At 44.5% G+C, this 22269-nt stretch overlaps 1 protein-coding gene across 1 annotated transcript in view; it reads right to left on the bottom strand.

Moving 5' to 3' along the window:
• Window positions 1-11571: 11571 nt before the first annotated feature.
• The window catches only part of LOC139264238 (dnaJ homolog subfamily C member 13), a 186094-nt gene continuing 175396 nt past the window's right edge, over window positions 11572-22269 (bottom strand). Inside the window, exons 55-57 of the mRNA XM_070880388.1 lie at window positions 19892-20035; window positions 17898-17997; window positions 11572-12426 (exon numbers count right to left, since the gene is read on the bottom strand). Coding sequence (XP_070736489.1) covers window positions 12326-12426; window positions 17898-17997; window positions 19892-20035 — 345 coding nt within the window. The 3' untranslated portion in view covers window positions 11572-12325. The remainder of the gene's footprint in view (window positions 12427-17897; window positions 17998-19891; window positions 20036-22269) is intronic.

Genomic DNA, 22269 nt, shown 5'->3' with positions numbered 1-22269 from the left:
CAGTTTATTCAGGGCTACCACACCCCTCCAGGATTATCCTGAAGTCCCGCAGGAAAGAAAGATTTAATCTACTGGACACTGCTGTGAGCAACCCAGGAGGAAAAAAAAATACATGAAGGCATTAAAAAAATGTTTTTATTTGTATTTGCTTTTGTTTATTACAAGTAATTATAAAAAAAATATATTGGTGATGTGGGAAATGGCTGTTTGACTGGGTGGGGCAGCTACAGGCGGGTGGCCGTGTGATGAAACCTCCAGGAATACATCCAAGTCAAGTTGGCAACTCTAATTACAGGACAACAACGCAATGAGTATGGTTGGATATACTTACAGGACTACGAGCCTAGAGATTGTGTGTTCCAATCCCACCAACAATGTTCTCTTTAAGCTGCGCAGTGCTCTGCAGCTCCCACGCAGTCGGCTCACTGGCTTTTAAATAGGAAAAAACGCACATGCGTGGTATTTTGAATGGTACTCACCATGGCAAGTTATTAAATTGAACTAGCATCAGAAAAATATCTATGAAACCCCATCTTGAACACTGGAAAGGATGAGGAGAGAAAATACACTACCATGACAATTACAAAGGAGGTTGTTCCAGACTATTCAAGGGCTAGAGCCGAGGTGGCTGAAGGATGGATACACAAGTGGCCAGGGTCAGAGGAACGTGACATTCTGGTTGTAGAGCTGGAGGAGGTGAGAGAGAGGGACGGGCAAGGCCATGAGGAGATTTAAACACAAGGATGAGAATTTTAAATTGGAGGTGTTGGATACTGGGAGCCAATGTAGATCAACAAGCAGAGAGATGGTGAGTGCGATTTGTTGTGAGAGAGGATACAGACAGCAGACGCTTGCTTATGCTGAAGTTTATGAAGGGTAGAGAATGGGTAGCCGGCCAGTAAAGCATTGGAATAGTAGAGTCTGCAGGTGACAAAGATGTGGATGAGTGTTTCATCAGCTGATGGCTAAGGCAGGAGTGGAGGTGAGCGACATAACGGAGATGGAAGTAAGTGGTCTTTATGATGGAGAGGATAAGAACATAAGAAATGGAACAGGAGTAGGCCATACGGCCTCTTGAGCCTGCTCCACCATTCAATAATATCATGGCTGATCTGATCATGGACTCAGCTCCACTTCCCTGCCCACTCCCCATAACCCCTTATCACTTAAGAAACTGTCTACTTCTGTCTTACAACACTCTGAGAGAAGAAATTTCTCCTCATCTCAATTTTAAATGGGTGACCCCTTATTCTAAGATCATGCCCTCCAGTTCAAGTCTACCCCATCAGTGGAAACATCCTCTCTGCATCCACCTTGTCAAGCCGCCTCATAATCTTATATGTTTCGATAAGATCACCTCTCATTGTTCTGAATTCCAATGAGTAGAGGCCCAACCTACTCAACCTTTCCTCATAAGTCAACCCCCTCATCTCCGGAATCAACCTAGTGAACCTTCTCTGAACTGCCTCCAAAGCAAGTATATCCTTCCTTAAATATGGAAATCAAAACTGCACGCAGTATTCCAGGTGTAGCCTCACCAATACCCTGAATAGCTGTAGCAAGACTTCCCTGCTTTTATACTCCATCCCCTTTGCAATAAAAGCCAAGATTCCATTGGCCTTCCTGATCATTTGCTATACCTGCATACTGACCTTTTGTGTTTCATGTACATACTCCCAGGTCCCGCTGTACCGCAGCACTGTGCAATCTATAAAGTCCTTACACAATACCACAAATCCACACGAGGCACAGTCTATGGACAAGGTCACTCTGTGACCTGAACCTTTATTCACGAGACCAAGAAGTGATGACCCTGCATGGGACCTTCCTTTAAATACCTGGATGACCAGGTGAGGAGTGTCTCCCACAAGTTCATCCCTGTGGTCAAGGTGTGCATTTCTTACGTATATACAGTATTGCAGTGTTGTTACATAAAGGTTACATATATGACATCACCTCCCCCTCAACATCTTATTGGGATCATAGGTTAAGTCTCTCGGGTGGTCTGCGCTCTCTCGTGGAGCGCCGCAGTTGGGGCTCTGGTTGTTGAGCCTTGGTATGCGTGTCTGTCACCTGTGGTGATTCCGGCCTGTCCGGGCTGACCGCAGGGACTGTGCATGCTGCTGAATGTTCTTGTTGCTCGTTCACTGGCGGTGGTGTGGGCACCGTCTCATGATCTTCCTCGGGTTCCTCAGTGTCCATGCTGAACCTTTTTTTTACTTGGTCCAGATGCTTGCGGCATATCTGCCCATTGTTAAGTTTAAACACTATGACCCTATTCCCCTCTTTGTCTATTACAGTACCCTCAAACCATTTGGGCCCCAAAGCGTGATTGAGAACAAATACGGGGTCATCAATTTCTATAATTCTCCCCCTTTAATTTCGGTCGTGGTACTCGTTTTGGGACTGGCGCTTGCCCTCAACAATGTCGGACAGGACTGGATGAATGAGGGACAGCCGAGTTTTGAGTGTTCGTTTCATGAGTAGCTCCGTGGGCGGGACCCCCGTGAGCAAGTGAGGTTGGGACCTATAGGCCAGCAGGAGGCGCGATAGGCGACATTGAAGGGAGGGTCCTTGAATCCGGAGCATTCCTTGCGTTATGATTTGGACCGCACGTTCCGCCTGGCCATTGGAGGTCGGCTTGAACGGTGCAGTCCTGACATGGTTAATGCCATTACCCGACATGAACTCCCGGAATTCGTAGCTTGTGAAACATGGGCCATTATCGCTAACAAGGATGTCCGGCAAGCCGTGGGTTGCAAAGGTGGTGGATGTTGTGCACGAATTCAAAATGATGCACTCGATCCATTTCGAGTACGCATCAACCACAATGAGAAAAATTTTTTCCATGAACGGGCCCGCGTAGTCTACGTGAATATGTGACCATGGCCTGGTGGGCCAGGGCCACGGACTGAGCGGGGCCTCCCTGGGGGCATTACCCAGCTGGGCACACGTCGTGCACCTGCGAATACAGTGTTCCAGGTCTGAATCAATTCCCGGCCACCACTCATGTGACCTGGCAATGGCCTTCACCAGCACGATGCCTGGGTGCTCGCTGTGTAGTTCCCTGATGAATGCCTGCCTGCCCCTCTGGGGCATGACTACCCGGCTGCCCCATAGTAGGCAGTCGGCTTGGATGGAGAGCTCATCCATCTGTCTGTGAAATGGTCTGACCTCCTCAGGGCATGCTTCATGTGCGGGCGCCCAATCCCCAGTCAGGACACATTTCTTAATCAGGGATAGGAGGGGATCTCTGTTGGTCCAGATTTTGATCTGGCGGGCTGTGATGGGGAAGCCTGCGCTGTCAAAGGCATCGACAGCTATGACTATCTCAGCGCTTTGCTCCGCTGCCCCCTCGGTGGTGGCCAGTGGAAGCCTGCAGATCGCGTAAGCGCAATTTTCGGTGCCGGGCCGGTGCCGTATGGTGTAGTCATACGCAGCGAGCGTGAGAGCCTATCGCTGTATGCGAGCTGACACATTGGCATTGACGGCCTTGCTGTCTGACAACAGGGATGTTAACGGCTTGTGGTCCATTTCTAATTCGAACCTCCTGCCAAAAAGGTACTGATGCATCTTTTTCACCCCATAGGCACATGCGAGTGCTTCCTTCTCAACCATCCCATATCTCCGTTCCGCTTGAGAGAGCGAACTGGAGGCATAAGCCACAGGTTGTAGTTGGCCGTCAGCGTTACCCTGCTGCAGCACGCACCCAACCCCGTAGGACGATGCATCACATGTCAGAACCAATTTCTTACATGGGTCGTACAGGGTCAACAACTTATTTGAACAAAGTAGGTTCCGCGCCCGATTGAAAGCCCGTTCCTGAAAATCCCCCCAAAACCAATCACAACCCTTACGCAGGAGCATGTGTAGCAGCTCCAACAATGTGCTTAAGTTCGGCAGAAATAGTTCAAGAGTCCCAGAAATGAACGCAACTCCAATTGCCTGGGCGCTCGTCGAATCGCTCTCCGTTTTGGATTCAGTGGGCCGAATCCCATCTGCAGCAACCCTGCTGCCCAGAAACTTGACCTCGGGAGCCAAAAACACACACTTAGACTTCTTGAGTCGCAGGCCTACCCGGTCCAGTCGGTGTAGCACCTCTTCCAGGTTGTGGAGATGTTCCTCGGTGTCACGACCCATGATGAGGATGTCGTCCTGAAATATGATTGTTCCAGGAATGGATTTGAGCAGGTTTTCCATGTTTCTTTGAAAAATCGCGGCCGCTGATTGAATGCCAAACGGACACCTGTTGTAGACAAACAGTCCCTTGTGTGTGGTGATGGTGGTCAGTAGTTTAGATTCGTCGGCCAGTTCTTGGGTCATGTAGGCTGAAGTGAGGTCCAACTTGGTGAACAGCTTGCCGCCTGCCAGCATGGCAAAAAGGTCCTCCGCTCTTGGGAGCGGGTATTGGTCTTGTAGGGACACCCGGTTAATAGTGGCCTTGTAGTCGCCACAGATCCTGACTGAGCCATCCGCTTTTAGGATGGGAATGATGCCCAGTCGCTGAATTCAACGGGTGAGATGATGCCCTCTCTCAGCAACCGGTCCAACTCGCTCTCAATTTTCTCCCACATCACATCTGGCTTTGTGGTGCACTGGTCTGGCGTCCGGGGTGATGCGTATCACTACTTTGGTACCTATGAACGTCCCAACGCCAGGTTGAAATAGTGACTCAAATTGCTGTAGGACCTGTGAGCACGAACTTGGCTCCACAGATGACATGGCGTGCACATCCCCCCATTTCCAGTTCATCTCAGCTAACCAGCACCTCCCCAACAGTGCGGGACCATTGCCCGGGACAATCCAGAGCGGCAGCCGGTTCACTAACCCATTGTGCGTGACCGCCAACGTTGCACTGCCTAGCACTGGAATGATTTATTTGGTGTACATCTGTAATTGCGTCTCAATGCGTTCTAGTTTGGGTCTGCTGGCTTTGAGTGGCCATAGCTTTTTGAATTGTTGAACACTCATGAGTGACTGGCTGGCCTCTGTGTCCAGCTCCATGCGTATAGGGATGCCATTTAATAGGACTTTCATCATCATAGGTGGTGTTTTGGTATATGAGCTGTGAATGTTTGCCACATGAACCCGCTGAACTTCAGCGTCCATTGATTTCCCCCAAGCATCATCCTGCCTCGCAGACCCCTCATCTGGTTCATCCACCTCGTATATTAGCCTGGTTACAGGCTTCCTGCACATTCTGGCTAAATGGCCACTGTGGTTACAATTTCTGCAGACGAACTGTTGAAACCTGCAAGTCCTGGCAGCATGTCTGCCCCCACACCTCCAGCATGAACTGAGATTCCCATTGTTGTGAACAAAAGAGCTGTTGCAAGGCAGTCCTCGCTGATTGTCCCTTTGACTACTCTGGAGCACCCTGTTAGTGGGTGTCAATGGCCCCATCCCGGGCCTCATTGTCCACTGGGGGGGCGTAAATGTCCGTTCAGCCTGCCATTGTCTCTGTTGAAGACTTACTCTTGGGTCTATTGCTGCCTGGGGTGTCTCGAACTGCCCTTGCCTGCCTGCAGGGATCTGTGTCGCGCTTATGAGATTGACTCCCTGATCCATCGCCATGTTGGAGGCAGAATTGCATTCATATATTATCTTGGTTTCCTCCTCCCCCGCCATAAAAGTCTGAGCCATTAACGCCGCCGCTTCCAAGGTCAAGTCCTTGGTCTCAATTAGCTTTCTGAAAATCCCAGCATGACCGATGCCCTCAATAAAGAAATCCCTTAGCATCTCCCCCCTGCAGGCGTCTGTGAACTTACAGAGGCTGGCCAAGCGCCAGAGGTCCGCAACGAAATCTGGTATGCTCTGTCCTTCCCAACGTCGGTGTGTATAGAATCTGTGTTGGGCCATGTGTACGCTGCTCGCCGGTTTGAGGTGCTCACCGATTAGTTTGCTGAGCTCTTCAAAGGTTTTGTCCGCCGGCTTCTCGGGTGCTAGCAGGTCTTTCATGAGCGCGTAAGTCTTAGGTTCACAGCTGGTCAGCAGATGAGCCCTTCGCTTCTCGGCCACTGCGTCTCCCAGCCAGTCCTTCGTGACAAAACTTTGCTGGAGCCTCTCAATGAAAGCGTCCCAGTCCTCACCAACACAGTACCGTTCATCTGTGCTGCCAGTGGCCATTCTCGTGGGTCAGTGATTCCCGTTTCTTGTCGCCAATGTAAAGTCCTTACACAATATCACTAACCTACATGAGGCACGTTCTATGGACAAGGTCACTCCATGACCTGAACCTTTATTCAAGGGACCAAGAAGTGATGACCCTGCGTGGGACCTCCCTTTATATACCTGGGTGACCAGGTGAGGAGTGTCTCCCACAAGTTCACCCCCTGTGTTCAAGGTGTGCATTTCTTCTGTATATATAGTATTGCAGTGTTATTACATAAAGGTTACATACATGACACAATCTTTCTCCATTTAAGTAATAACTTGCTCTTTGATTTTTTCTGCCAAAGTGCATGACACTTTCCAACATTATACTCCATCTGCCAATTTTTTTGCCCACTCACTTAGCCTGTCTATGTCCTTTTGCAGACTTTTTGTGTCCTCTTCACACATTGCTTTTCCTTCCATCTTTGTATCGCCAGCAAACTTAGTCCCTTCTTCCAAGTCGTTAATATAGATTGTAAATAGTTGGGGTCCCAGTACTGATCCCCACGGCACCCCACTAGTTACTGGTTGCCAAACAGAGAATGAACCATTTATCCCGACTCTCTATTTTCTGTTAGTTAGCAATCCTCTATCCATGCTAATATATTACTCTCAACCCCGCGAACTTTTATCTTGTGCAGAACCTTTTGTGTGGCACCTTGTCAAATGCCTTCTGGAAGTCCAAATATACCACATCCACTGGTTCCCCTTTATCCACCCTGTTTGTTACATCCTCAAAGAATTCCAGCAAATTTGTCAAACATGACTTCCCCTTCATAAATCTATGCTGACTGTGCCTGTCCGAATTTTGCTTTTCCAAATGTCCTGCTACTGCTTCTTTAATAATCAACTCCAACATTTTCCCAACCACAGATGTTAGGCTAACTAGTCTATAATTTCCTGCTTTTTGTCTGCCTCCTTTTTTAAATAGGGGAATAACATTTGCAGTTTTCCAATCTGCTGGGACTTCCCCAAAATCCAGAGAATTTTGATAAATTACAACCAATGCATCCACAATACCTGCCACTACTTCTCTTAAGACCCTAGGATGCAAGCCATCAGGTCCAGGGGATTTATTTGTCTTTAGTCCCATTATCTTACAGAGTACCACCTCCTTAGTGATTGTGATTGTGTTAAGTTCCTCCATCCCTATAGCACCTTGATTATCCACTGTCGGGATACTGTTAGTGTCTTCTACCGTAAAGACTGATACAAAATATTTGTTCAGAGTTTCTGCCATCTCCATGTTCCCCATTACGAATTCCCCGGTCTCATCCTCCAAGGGACCAACATTTACCTTAGCCACTCTTTTCCTTTTTCTATACCTATTGTGGGGTTGGAAGCTGAACTGGTGGTGAAATAAGATGCTGAGATTGGGAACAGTTTGCTTCTGCTTTAGACAGTGGCAGGGGTAGGGTATGGAATTAGTGGTGAGTGTAGGGAGTTGGTGGCGGGGACCTAAGACATTGACTTCAATCTACCTGTGGTTAACTAACTCTGACTTTGGTTAATTCATAAAAACATAGAAAAAAAGTGCAGGAGTAGGCCATTTAGCCCTTCGAGCCTGCACCACCATTCAATAAGATCATGGCTGATCATTCCCTCAGTACCCCTTTCCTGCTTTCTCTCCATACCTCTTGATCCCCTTAGTCGTAAGGGCCATATCTAACTCCCTCTTGAATATATCCAATAAAAATTTTCATCCTTGTTTTCAAATCCCTCCATGGCCTAACCCGTCCTTATCTCTGTAACCTCCTCCAGCCCTCGCGTTCTCTGCATTCCTCCAAATCTGGTCTCTTACTCATCCCGATTTTAATCGCTCCATATAAATGCAAGTTGTTAACAGGATGAATTTGTGGTTGATCCAAGACAGAATGTTGGACAAGCAGTCTGATAACCTAAACAATGGAGGGGTCATAGAGGAGTAAGGTATTATCAGCATACGTGTGGATGCTGTCCACATATGTACAGATGATGTTACCGAGAGGAAGAAAAGAGACAATAGATCTGGGGGAACTCCAGAGGTAACTGCTGGGATGAAGCTGTTACGAGAGGTTTGTTGAAACTGGCAATGAATGTAGAATGTCACTAGGCAGCCCAAGTCACCAAAGCTCATTTGCAAGGATGTATTGACCATCATATAATTTAGCCTTGTAATTCCGATTTGTGTGATGACTATGTTTACCTTTACAGCCCCATTGGTTGCCGTTTGTGGGAGCTTGCTGTGTGCAAATTGGCTGCTGCGTTTCCTACATTGCAAGTAACACTTAAAAAGTAGCTCATTGGCTGTAAAGCATTTGTGACATCCTGAGGTCATAAAAGGCGCTATATAAATTCAAGTCTTTACTTTCTGTACATGGAATAGCTTTTATGAGACTCTCTCTCTCTGGAATGCTGAATTGATGCAAGATAGTAGAAACCAAGATGATCATGGAGGAGGTAGGTTTCACGGACAAGCTGAGCTTTGGTGAACGGAAATACATAAGAAATTAGGAAATGACAAAGTTAAGGACTAGATCAGGAGGAACCTCAGGGGAGATTTGGCTTGCTGGGCAAGGGGAGATATAGCAGTTAAATGGGTCGTCTCAATCTCAGTGACAATGAAGTCCATGAGCTTCCTCAGAAGAGTTGGAGTTGGAGATGAGCAGGTACGAGAGGTTTAAGGAGAGGGTTGGTAAGAGATAAGTGGAGGTTATCCTTTCTCTTCAGGATCATCCTCGAGAAAGCTGTTTTGGCAGAGGCGAACAAGGCCCGATAGTTCTTGATGTGATCCAGCCAGATCTGATGAAAGGCTGGGCCAGTGGTGTGCTAGAAAGGCTTAAGTCTCTACCTCTTGGATTTAAGGGAGCCAAGATAGGCACCATTCCAGGGTGCAAGGCCCAAATGGGATAGAGTAAGGGTTTTAGAGGACAAAGGCATTAAAAGGTGGAGAAAAGGGAATGGTTGAGCAAATCGACAGCTGCAGAAGTATTGTGATGGAGGGCCATATGTAATTCCAAGTTTGAAAGTGACTTTGGGGAGAGGGGCGAACAAGAGGTCTTTCCAGGGGACAATGCAGAATATGAGGAGTTGGAAAGGGATAGTGATGGGGGGGGGGGGGGGGGGGGGGGAAAGAGATAGAAGAGGTCTTTCCAAGAGTTAATGCAGAATGGAGTTGGAAAGAGAGAGTGATATGGGTCGTTTGGGATACAAGAAAATGGTTGCAGATGGCCTTAACTGTGATCAAGGCCACTGTAGCACTGACAATTATGGGTAGGAATGTTTATATGGAGGGAAAGGTTAAGACAGGACAGGAGGGTAGTGAAATCAGAGGAAAGCACAAGATGGAGATTGAAATCAGAGAAGATTAGGAATCACTGTGGAGAGGTTGAGGGGAATAAAAGGACCGAAGGTCAGTGAGAAACACAGGGTGGCGATTGGGAGGAGCAGAATAGATCAAGCATTTTAGAGGGGCGAGCAGGCAGAATAAGGTGAGGTGCTTGAAGGTATCAAGGCAGCAGAGGGAGAGACCAAAGTGCAATTTGACAATGAGGGCCAAATTGCCACTGTGGCGGAAAGTATAGTTAGGTGAGGAGGCACGGTGTCACCACCCAAGTTTCATTCTAAGCTACAATGTCAAGGCAATCATTCACAATAAGGTCGTGGCTGGCAAGGGCCTTGTTCGCGAATGAGCCAACATTGTGGAGGGAAATGCGAAGGGGGCGGTGATTGTTAATCTACTGAAAAGTCTGCCGGGGTAGTATTGGGTGGGGTGAGGACAGGAAGGAAATTGGAAAAATTCACTCCCCGCAGGCGAGAGGTTGGCCAGACGATGGAACTGCCACTCGTAAGGATGCAGTGACAGGTGTCTCAAATGTGCCCTTCAGGTGAATGCCAAAAGAAGCAGAGGGTGATTGTGGGCTTGTTCAACAACAACATTGTATTTATAGAACTCCTTTAATGTAATAAAATGACCCAAGCCACTTCACAGGAGTAGAAGACAAAGAAATGTCACCGAGCCACATAAGAAATTAGGGCACACGACAAAAATCTTGGTCAGAGGTAGTTTTTAAAAGGAGCATCTTAAAAAGGAGGATGGAGAAGTTTAGGCAGGGAGTTCGAGCTTGGGGCATAGGCAACAGAAGGCACGGCCCCCAATGGTTGAGCGATTATAATCAGGGCATTCATGCCTGGGATGGTAGGATATTTGGAAGGTAGAAGAGTAGTGGTTGGTCTGTTTAAATATGGTCTGGAGCAGCATTCAAAATTCACATGAGTACAGTGGGGATTCAAGTTACACTGGCATGACAGAACAGGTGGTGTGTGTTCTGGTCATAAACAGGACAGGGAGTCCAAAGTTAAAGTCTGAGAACCTGCGATGGGCTATTGTTGATGTGCATATTTCAGCTTAGAGCATCAATGAACCAATGTCCAGGTTCAGAGACGATTGTGGTGACAAATTAATGCAGGGGTTGTTTGAGGCATGCATTGTGGACAGTGCTCGAGGTGATCCAAGGGGGTCGAGGAGGAGAATCAACGAGGAGGCAGGAGAGGTGAACACAAGGGCCCAGCAGAGGTGGGTAACAGACTTGTTAGCAGCAAGGACCACCGGATCTATATACCACCAAAGGAACGAGAAGGACTAGGAGCGAGACCCAAGGACCGAAAGCAGTGATGTCCAGAGAGACAGGGACGGTGAAAGGTAAATCCACGGGATCAGTGCAGATGAAGGAACTGATCTGAAGAACAGCTGTAGGGAGGTGAAGTGCACACAAGATCAGAAGGAAGTTTAGGAAGTTTAATGCGGCCAAGCAGAGATTGTACAGCAGCGTGGCAGCAGAGTCCAGAATATACATCAAAGATACTATATTAATTTGCATGGTTGCCTGTGGTTTCCAAGGGGAGAGATGAGATGCTGTTCCTGACTGGCTGCCAGCTGGTTCTTTGTTTGTTTCTACATTTCCCCTCCACCCCATGTTTTTGTATCCTGTCTGCCCCTGGCCAGTGGTGATGTTTGTGTGAACATGACTGTCTTTTTCCTGATACCATGCATATAACCAGATTCCCTGCTATCCCTCCAGCTGCCAGGTTGAAGCTCAGGTATTTGTGAAGTTGCTGTCCGATTGTCACATTACAAGCTGTCACAATGCTCAGTGGTATTGTACTTCTACAAGTGCAGGGTGGAACTAGAGTCTCATGATGCACCACACTCGCGCACAGAACGTCAACTGGAGCTGAAAATCCCCAGCACACACGGCCCCGTTGAAGTATCAAGCCAGAGGCAGGGGAGATATTTCTGGTTAACAATGTTCTTAAAAATTGTGTCATTTTCTGCGCGTCACTTTTATCTGTGTATTATTGACCTTCACACACAGGCTTCCAAACATCAAACTGAAATAAGTAGCAAAACCAGACCATAATTGCTACAATATTACACAATTAAGGATGCTAATTCCCTTTGTACTTTATTCTTAAAATTTTATGTACAAGTAGGACTGATTTACTAATGTACATTCAAATATAGAAAGTTTACACATTGGTATTGTATAGCACAGGTCACAATTACACTAAGTATTTATAATGTGAATGTCCAGGTTAGCATTTTTTCTGAAGCTCTCTTGATCAGAAATAAAAGGCAGTTATACAAAGACTTTACAATGATGGTGTATTAAGCAGGCTCATTAAAGGTTAGCAAGAAGCAGAATCAGCAGTGGTCCATGGCCTGATCTAGGAAACCGGTTTACTTAATGCCAATGTTGCTCTTCAGAAAACCCTTCCGACCACCATGCCTTTAAAATGGCAGCCAGGAAGTTGGCTCGTTGGATAGAGAGTTCTCTCCTCTGCTATCCTACAAACACAACTGTAAAACACCAATTGCAAAATTAAGAAAAACAATCCAATATTCAGATTCACAGTCAGATATACCAAGTGCAAAGAAAGAAAATACTTGGGTACATGAAAAGCCTCAAGCTTTCCATCTCTGATCTATCCCATTTTTAAATGAACAAGTCAGATCACCTGTAAAAATCACCATTTTACAAATAAAAATGAGAGCATCGCATTCGGAATGCAACACGTGGGAAGAGAGCCAATTTCTTTGTAATTGTGTACAACACTTTATTCAGAAGGTCATAGCAAGAATGGTTCATGACTATATTGTTCAATCTTCAAGGCGTGGAGTGGAGATCATTTTTCATCTGGCCAGGTCAAACACTTCATTATCTACAGGGGGTGGTCCACTTGGGATTACTGGTGACATTACCCCAGAAGTAAGATAGCCTGCGATTCCAGGGCCTGGATAAAAAAAAAAAACAATGTAAGTTGCAAACTGCTCTTGGACTTCACATTACAAAATACACAAGGCAAGCTACTGTTATAGTCACAGATCGATTGGTGATTGGTGTAAATTTGGGGTTCCCAGTTACCCAAGACAATTTAACAGATTAAAAGCACGAACCCAAGTTTACAGTTTAAAGGACATGCCATTAACCCTTCAACTGTAGCACTGTCCCCAATCCTCTCCTGATTTATTCATTCCTTTCATCCCATTGCCATTTTTTGTTTTATAATTTAGACAAAAATGGCAGGACCCTAATTTAATATTTCTTGACCAACATGAAATCTGCCAATCTCAAGGTATACCAAGGCTTCTTCGACAGCACCTCCCAACCCAGCGTCCCCTACTACCTAGAAGGACAGAGGCAGCAAGCACATGGGACCACCACAAATGGACTTGGAAATATATCGCCATTCCTTCATTGTCACTGCATCAAAACCCTGAAATTCCCTAACAGCACCACGGGAGTACCTTCAACACAGACTGCAACGGCTCAAGAAAGCGCTCGCTACCACCACCTTCTCAAGGGCAACTAGGGATGGGCAACAAATACTGGCCTTGCCAGTGATGCCCGCACCCAATTAATAAATTAAAATTTAAAAAGTTCTACTCATCTAGAGAAAAGACAATATTTAGAGTCAAGTGGTCTGGATATTGATTGTAGATTTGGAAGTATTATCTCATACACCAAAGTAAACCGGATGGGAGTGGGGTGGTGGTGGGGTTGGGAAGTCTGACACAAGTTAAAGTATAGCAAGGAACAGATCATTTTTGGAACATGGCCTAAATTGTGTTAAAGATAGCATTGTTACCATCTTCATTTTTCAACACTTCAGGGCAGCTTGATGTTTAACGATGCAATGAATCCACACATAAAAAGTCTGGACTCTCAGAAGATTTTGGCTAATGATACAATTGACTTTTCAAACCTCAAAAACATGCATTGAGGAAGAAGGTTATCTACCTGCTTCACACTTAAGAATTGAGCATTGTGCTTGCCAGAGAAGCCCTAAAGCCCACTTCTGAGATGAAGGGGACTAGTACCAGTAAGGAGGGAAGGTGAGGCACCTAGGGAAAAGAAAAAATACATAGGAAATGACAGAGGAAAGCAGAGAGAAAAGCATAAAAAGCTGTATTAAGTAAATAAAAGCAGAAAAGCACACATTAACATGGTTAATATCTTGGATAGCTATTGACCTTTTACTAGAACATATATTCATGCAAAATCCTTCAATTGTGAAGGACTTGAGCAATAAAATTCATTAGTAAATTGTTACAGGGCAGTGCTAATTCTGGCCAAAAGGAAAGTTAAGAAGTCACCATATATTGTGGGAATTGAGAAATGTACTGCATGGTGTAAATTTAACTAGCCAAATTGCTGTTTCATACAAATGTACAAGGGTTTAAAAACAAATCAAGTCAAAATGTAAGTGTGTGTTTGATTCCATACATAGATTGATCACCCACCTCGGAACGTTTCCTTGTGTGCATCTACAGCTGCCTGAGCAAATTCCATTGATGACATGCTTTGAAGAGTGCAACTGCCATAATGTGAGCCTATCCACCTCACTGTATAAAAAGCTCCCCAGGAGCAGTCAACACTTGCTCAAAAGCTCATCCTTGCTCCAAGTATACAAATTAGTCATTTTACAACACAATCAGACAATAAAGACAGGAATAAACTGTTGACATATTAGTGATGCCTTTGACTCTGGGGCAGAGGAATACAATACAGTTCAGGCACCCTTTAAAGCTCCTGCAATTGTTTGATGCACTTCCACTGATCGTCAAAGTGTCACAACCTCAGACCTTTTGTACACGAAAAGGATCAGAATCTAAGAATACAGACACTACTGGTGGCTCTGGGGCACCAGTTATTCCTAGGTTTAGCACAAATAAATTCTTACTCTAACAATGTCACAAAAGCACTGAAGTTGATACTGATCAGGTGATCTGCACCGTTGGGAGTTCAGTTTGCAAAACTCCAGTTTGCGTCCGATTCTCTATACAGGACCCAGATGAAGGGCATTTCAAAAATGTTGGGGTTGCAGGTCTCCAGCAAGACCTCGATTACATTATCTAATAAAACAGGACAAAACCAAAACCTAGTTTGCACTTCAAAGTTTATTGCTCACTGCATACTGTTCAAATATTGCAGCCTGCAAGTTGGACAAAAAGGATTCTTCTGAAGACAACTGGGCTGTCAGAATCTTTACTGTACCTGCACCACCCTATACCAGAAACCTGTTCTGTGGCACTGACATGTGTGTCCCATTCAAAAGAACTAGGTTCTTGCCTTACAAATGTGATTTCCATAAATTTCTGCTGGATGCAACATTTTTTGAGCAGCTTCTCAAAATGACAAACCCTACAGAAAGGCCCCCTCATTTGGGTCTGGTCCTATGTACTAGGGCATTGAATACAAAACTGAAGAAATGACAAATCTGCTCAATATATTAGTTAGGCCACAGTTGGAATATTGTAGTGTTATGGGTTGGGCACCCCATTATAGAAAGGATACAATGTAGGTTCACCCGAGTATAGGTTCAACAGGAGTTGGCCATTCAGTTCCCAGAGTCTGTCTCGTTATTCAATCAGATCTCAGATCATGGCTGATCTGCATCTCAACTCCATTTAGCCATTAACCAATATCCCTCGATACCCTTGTAATCTGGAAAATTGCAATTGACAATCTTTTGGAGCCAAGAATGCCAGATTTTCACTACCCTGGTGTGTGGAAAAAGTGCTTTCTGGCTTCATTCCTAAATAACCAAGTTTTAATTTTAAGATTGTGCACCTGGCTTTCTATTCCCCACCAGAGGAAATAGTTCCTCTATCTAGTCCATCAAATTCCTTTATCATGTTAAAACACTTCAATTAGATCATTCGTCAACAGTTTAAACGCAAGGGGGGGAAATAAATTATGCAACCTGTCCTCAATTTAATCCTTTAAACAATATAATTCTGGGGAATTTGCACAAAACCCCCTCCCCAAAGCCAATATATGCATCCTGAGATGCAGTGCCCAAAACTGAATACAGCACTCCAGATGGGGTCTGACCAAAGCTCCGTACAACTGGAGCATCATTTCCTCCCCCTTTGTATTCCAAGATAAAGGCCAACATTCCGCTAGCCGGTTTGATTACTTTTTCTACCTGTGCACTAGCTTTGAGTGATATCTGCACGTGTACCCAAATCCCATTGCTTCTCCACAGGTCCTAGTGTCTCGCCATTTAGAAAATTTGTCACCGATCCAAATGCGATGATCATACCACTCATTTAATCCATCTATATCCCTTTGTTCACAAAACCTGCTCCATCCACACAACTGACTGTGCATCCTAACTTGGTGTCATCTGCAAACAGATATACAACTCTATTCCTTCATTCAAGTCATTGATATACATGAAAAAGCTGGGGCCTGGGTACAGATCCCTGGGGGAAAACCCTGCGTCACATCCCACCAAAGTACATTCCCTTTATCCCAACACAGTCTCCTACCTAGTCAGAAGGTTGCGAGTTCAAGCCCCACTCCAGGGACTTGAGCACATAAATCTAGGCTGACAGTGCGGTGCTTAGGGAGTTCTGCACCGTCAGAAGTGCCGTCTTTCGGAAGAGGCGTTAAACCGAGGCTGTGTCTGCTCACTCAGTGTGGACGGAAAAGATCTCATGGCACTATTTTTCCAAAGAAGAGCAGGGAAGTTATCCCCAGTGTCCTGGCCAATATTTACCCCCCAATCAACATAACAAAAACAGTTTATCTGGTCATTATCACATTGCTGTTTGTGGGGATTTGCTGTGTGCAAATTGGCTGTCGCGTTGCCCACATTACAATAGTGACTACACTCCAAAAGTACTTCATTGGCTCTAAAGCGCTGAGAAGTCCGGTGGTTGTGAAAGGCGCTATATAAATCCAAGTCTTTCTTTTTCTTTCCTAACCAATTATCAACCCTTGTCACAAGGATACCTCCAATTTTGTGCGCTTTTATTTTTGCCAATAATCTCTTGTGCAGGACTTTATTAAATGCCTTCTGGAAGTCCATATAGACAACATCCATAGACCCTCCACTATATTTATTTGTGACCTCCTCAAAAAAAATTCTACTAGATAAGTCAAACATGGCCTGCCCTTCACAAATCCTCGATGACTCTCTGATCAGCTCTTACTTGCCCAAGTGCTCAGTCACTGTGTCTGATAGATTCCAGGAACTTCCCACAACTGTTAAACTGCCTGGTCTAGTTTCTTTCTTCCTCCCTCCCTTCTTAGGTAAATGGTGTGATGTTAATATGTTATAATTTTTTAACACTCCCGCTTTATTTTTGTTGGGTATTTTATGATGATCTCCAACTTTGTTCCTGGAGCACTTATCTTTATCACGTTTTGTACTCTGACCGTTGCTCTTGGCTCCTTTTTCTTATCTTTAGGTCACTTATTTCCACTTTCCTTTAAAAGGGTTTGAGGGCAGTAGCAAAACACAATTTCTACTGATCAGTGAAGTAGTAACAAGGGGCAAACTTTTTGAATTAGTGCTAAAGACAGTGCAGAAGTTAGAAGAAATGTTCTCATGCCAGAGATTTTTGAAATATGGAATATACTGCCACAAGTGCTTGTTGAAGCCGTATCAATCACAACAGCATTTAAGGTGAAACTAAACACACAATATTAAAGGCGAGAGGGAAAGGGCGGCGAAAATGGGGTCAGAGGAACAGCACAGGTGCAATATGCCAAGTGGCCTACTTTGGTCCTGAAATTTCTAAGATTCTATGATTTATCTTCGTTTTAGGCTGTAAATCGGAAGCTTTTTTTAGTCTTATTACTCACTCTCTTTCCACACTTGCTCTTTGCATGTTTTTTATTTGGAGAAGGGGACAAAGAAAGATTTGCTCCAGCTGAAACAGCATTCCGTTTGAACCCACTTCTGGACTTTACAATGTTGAGATTGTTAATCATGGCAGAGATATTTTATTTTTAGCGCTCTCTATTTTCCACTTCTATTCCCATATGGTCAGGGAATTAAATGCCAAATATAATGGCTACATATTCATTCTTTTAAAGTTGTTCCTCAGAAATGAAGAAAGAAAATCGGCATCTCCAAAACCAAGTTACTCAAGTATTGAAAAACTAAAACTAGCCAGAAACCAGTGGGACGCAGCTGTTTCAAGTACGCATTTAATTTGAACCAGCCAACATTTAAAGGGCAGCAAGGTGGGAGTTTTTCATAACTTTTTCCCAAACAATATTTGTAATACTGAATTTCGATTATCAGCAGCAAGTAGATTTTAAATACTGCACACAGGAAAATAGGGAGCATTTCATTAGTCTTCTTTGAATAAGTGGCTTACTGGTTAAGCATTTACAGTCAGAAATCAGATTTCATAATTACTGCACTGCTCAGTACAATAACTGACTAGCGAGTGTGTTACTCACCTGTAAGATATCCCGCTGTTTGCGACTCAGAAATGAACAAATCATGCTTCTGGTCTTTAAAGGCACGCCACACAGCAGAATGAGACAGGATTTCATTCACCTAAACAAAACAGTTGCTTAAACACATTGTAACCAGCTCCCCAGAGTGGGATAAATACATTTTCTAAAATTGAATTATGGCAGAAATACTGACATGGAACCTTTAAAAGGTTTCAGTAGCAACAGTCTAGTTAACATTCAAACCCGTTATTAGATCAAGAACCGTAACAAAATTATAAATTCAAACAGAACAGGAGTAATTATTTTTCGTACACTATAGAACAAGCTACGGCATAACCCAATATTAGATCAACAAGGTTTTCCATCTGGTCTTCAGCTCCTTGAAACCGTTTGCGTTTAATCACTCTTGGTTAATGATCACAGCGGAAAATGCACGTCAGTCAGTTCGGATTCAGGATTACATCTGATCGACCTGCTGTGCTTTTCCAGCAGCTTGTGTTTTTATTTCAGACTGCCAGACGTTTAGCTACATGTAGTGACCGGTCATCATGATCCCTTATGTAGATTCGATTTCTATTCTCTACACAGAAATAATCTGTGATCTTCTAAACAGCATCACTACCCAAGGTGCTGGAAACACAATAGAATCAGAAATTTACAGCACGGAAGGCAGACATTTCGGCTCATCGTCCGCCCTGGCCGACAATCCAGCCTAATCCCATTTTCCAGCACTTAAATAATTTAAATAAATGGGGTGAGGCTTTCTGCCTCGACCACCCTTTCCGGCAGCGAGTTCCAGACCCCCACCACCCTCTGGGTGAAAAAAATTCTCCTCAAATCCTTCTACCAATTACTTTAAATATATGCCCCATGGTTATTGACCCCTCTGCTAAGGGAAATAGGTCCTTCCGATCCACTATCTAGGCTTCTCTTAATTTCCGACACCTCAATAATGTCTCCCCTCAGCCTCCTCTGTTCCAAAGACTACAACCCCGGCCGATCCAATCTTTCCTCATAGCTAGAATTCTCTGCTGAACTCTTCAAGAGCCATGCCAGGTCAGTTGGAAGATATGGCACTGCTGTGTCAGATTGAAGGGGTCCATGATAGTCAGTTAGAGGCTCCAAGTCTTATGCTCTTGTGACCGACACAGATTGATACAGAAAGCAAAAGAAGATAGAATCTGATTAGTGATCAATTTGGCCAGCTGCCCACTGATCACTATAACCAATTGAGCCCATATGTGTGATACAGCATGACCTTCCTCGAACTTTCAAAACCACGAATAATTGATCAGTCCCTCATCGAGTCACAGAGCAGCTCTCTGGAGTCGAAGGCACTCAGCTGTTTAACAGCCAGTGTGCAGTATATTGAAGAGCTGAGCAGCACTTTAAACAACTGATGGTAAAAAGGAGAAAATAGTCACAATCATCTTTGGAGAATAAAAAGATCAGTAAAATGTTTTAAATAAGCAGATGTTTAAAATGCTACTCAGTCCCAAGCAGCGGAACAAGTGGGAAATCAGCTTTGGGTTCTCTGGTATCTGCCTGAGCATTTCCAGAAATTAAGAGTTTAGCAGGCTCCTTTCTGGAATGGCACGGATCACTACAAGCAATGTAATGCAGCTTCAGCATTTAAACACCGATATACATGTTCATTACATCGGTTTCTATTGTACTTCAAATTTATTCTACTGTACAGTTTTTCTGCAGTTCTTTTCTCAAAATCTGGCCATTCCTCCATCTGTTTCATTGGGAACATAGGAATTAAAGAGGGGTCAAGATCTGAAGAAAAATGTAATGGTAATTCCTTTCTTCTCCATTAGATTAGTGGCATTGTCACAGCTCTTCATTTGCTTTGGCTTTTCTAGGTCACTGGGTGTCCAAACTTATAGATCATTATCCAAGCAATGGGGACACCATCTTGAATCACCACCCTGATTACTCAACATGAGATCATACTCTGGTGCCCATGATTTAATTTGAAGAAATCTCACCTGTTCACCATACTGTAGACTCCGTGTCATTGATTTAAGTGCATTTACAATCTGAGCTTTTGTAGCAGCTGGGTTTTCAACATTCTCAAGTCCTATTCCTTCCAGTAGTTGCAGGAGATATGGCACCAACTCAACTTTCAGACCCTTGAGCAAACATGACATTTAAAAAAAAAAATTTCACACACAGCAGTCACAGGTCAAACTAGATGCCAAAAATAAGAACTTGTTTATCGAGGATACTACACGAACAAATATAAAAGACCTATAATTTGCACACATTTTATTTCAAATGAAGTCCATTACAACTGAAATAGACCCACTACTGCGCTGCATTTCAAATATGTATCCATTAAAAGCAATGACAGGTGGAGATAAAGATCTAGTTGCAAACTTCTAAAGCATGGACTTGAGCCATTTTATATTTGCGGAATAAATTTACTAAATTCTACCTCAACGATCAGAGTTCAGGACTGCTTCTGCACTGTTTTGTGTAACATATGAAAATGTGGAGAGCTCACAGTTATATGGGGTAATGATGAATGTGGGTAATATTTCACTGCTGTGCAATATAATTTGTATCACACTTCATTCAGATACTGCATACGCGTAGAAAAAGGTAGGATGGTCCATGAAGTATAATTTGTGCTGTGAAACTGCTTGTGTGCTATCCAGTCGTGGATGAGCCTCAATTCCCTCCAGTTAACACTGGGAAGACTAAAGCTATCGTCTTTAGCCCCAACAAAATCTGGACCTTTGCTACGAATTCCATCCTCCTCCATGGACAGCATTCTAGGTTGAACCAGACTGTTTGCAATCTCGGCATCTTATGCAACCGAGTAGAGCCTCCAGCCCACTATTTTCTCCATTACAAAGATTTGTACTTCCACCTCTAACATCGCCCACCTAAGTTTATCTGCCACTAAAAGCCTCTTCAATGTGTTAGTCACAGGGGAGCTTCCAATGCTCCTGGCATCCAAAACTCTGATTTATATATCCTCTCCCGCTCACCGATCACCCCTGTCCCTGCTGACTGTCACTGGCTGCTGATCCAATGTCTTCAACTTAAAATCATCCTCGTGTTTAAATCCCTTCATGGCCTCGCCCCCTCCCCAGCCCTGTAAACATCTGCAGTTCTACACCCCACCGAAATGTCAATTCCAGTGTCAGCTGTGGCTCAGTGGATAGCACCCCTGCTTTTGATTCAGAAGGTTGTGGGTTCAAGTCCCACTCCAGGAACTTCAGCACATAAATTGAGGCCGACACTCCAGTGCAGTACTTTTGGAGTTCTGCACTGTTGGAGGCCTTTCTTACTCGTTGGGAGTTCAGAAAGATGAGGGGTGATCTTATAGAAACATTTAAAATAATGAAAAGGGATAGACAAGATAGAGGCAGAGAGATTGTTTCCACTGGTCGGGGAGACTAGAACTAGGGGGCACAGCCTCAAAATACGGGGGAGCCAATTTAAAACCGAGTTAAGGAATTTCTTCTCCCTGAGGGTTGTGAATCTGTGGAATTCTCTGCCCAGGGAAGCAGTTGAGGCAAGCTCACTAAATGTATTCAAATCACAGATAGATAGATTTTTAACAATAAGGAAATTAAGAGTTATGGGGAGCGGGCAGGTAAGTGGAGCTGAGTCCACGGCTAGATCAGCCATGATCTTGTTGAGTAGCGGAGCAGGCTCGAGGGGCTAGATGGCCTACTCCTGTTCCTAATTCTTATGCTCTATGTTCTTATGAGGCACTGCCTGCTCTCAGGTGGACGTAAAAGATCGCATGGCACTATTTAGAAGAGCAGGGGAGTTTATCCCCAGTGTCCTGGCCAATATTTATCCCTCAAATCAATGTAACAAAAACAAATTACCTGGTCATCATCACATTGCAGTTTGTGGGAGTTTGCTGTGCGCGAGTGACTATACTCCAAAAGTACTTAATTGGCTGTAAAGTGTTTTGAGACATCCGATGGTCATGAAAAGCACGACATAAATTCAAGTCTTTCTTTTTGATGCCGTTTGTGCATCCCTCCTCCTTTGGCCCCATCATTGGTAACCGTGCCTTAACCCTTTTAGACCCCAACACTGAAATTCTCTCCACAAAACCCTACCCATCTCCACCTTCTCTTTCACCTTCCTGAAAATGCATCTCTTGGACTAAGCTTTTGTTCATCCGCCCAATATCTGCTGCAATGGCTCAGCACCCATTTGTGCCAGATTACGCGTCTGAAGTACTTTGGGACATGTTTCCACGTTAAAAGGTGCTACATGATGCAAGTTGTTATTAATTTGCATCAGATGTATGCCTCAAGGACAGACATCTGATCAGAGAAGCAGAGGGATATTGGTGCCAGGAAACTATGCGCCAGCAGTAGAGGGCTTCAATGAG

The sequence above is a fragment of the Pristiophorus japonicus genome, chromosome 5 (genome assembly GCF_044704955.1).
Source record: "Pristiophorus japonicus isolate sPriJap1 chromosome 5, sPriJap1.hap1, whole genome shotgun sequence".
Classification (NCBI taxonomy): domain Eukaryota; kingdom Metazoa; phylum Chordata; class Chondrichthyes; family Pristiophoridae; genus Pristiophorus; species Pristiophorus japonicus.
This window is presented reverse-complemented; position numbering and strand designations above follow the sequence as displayed.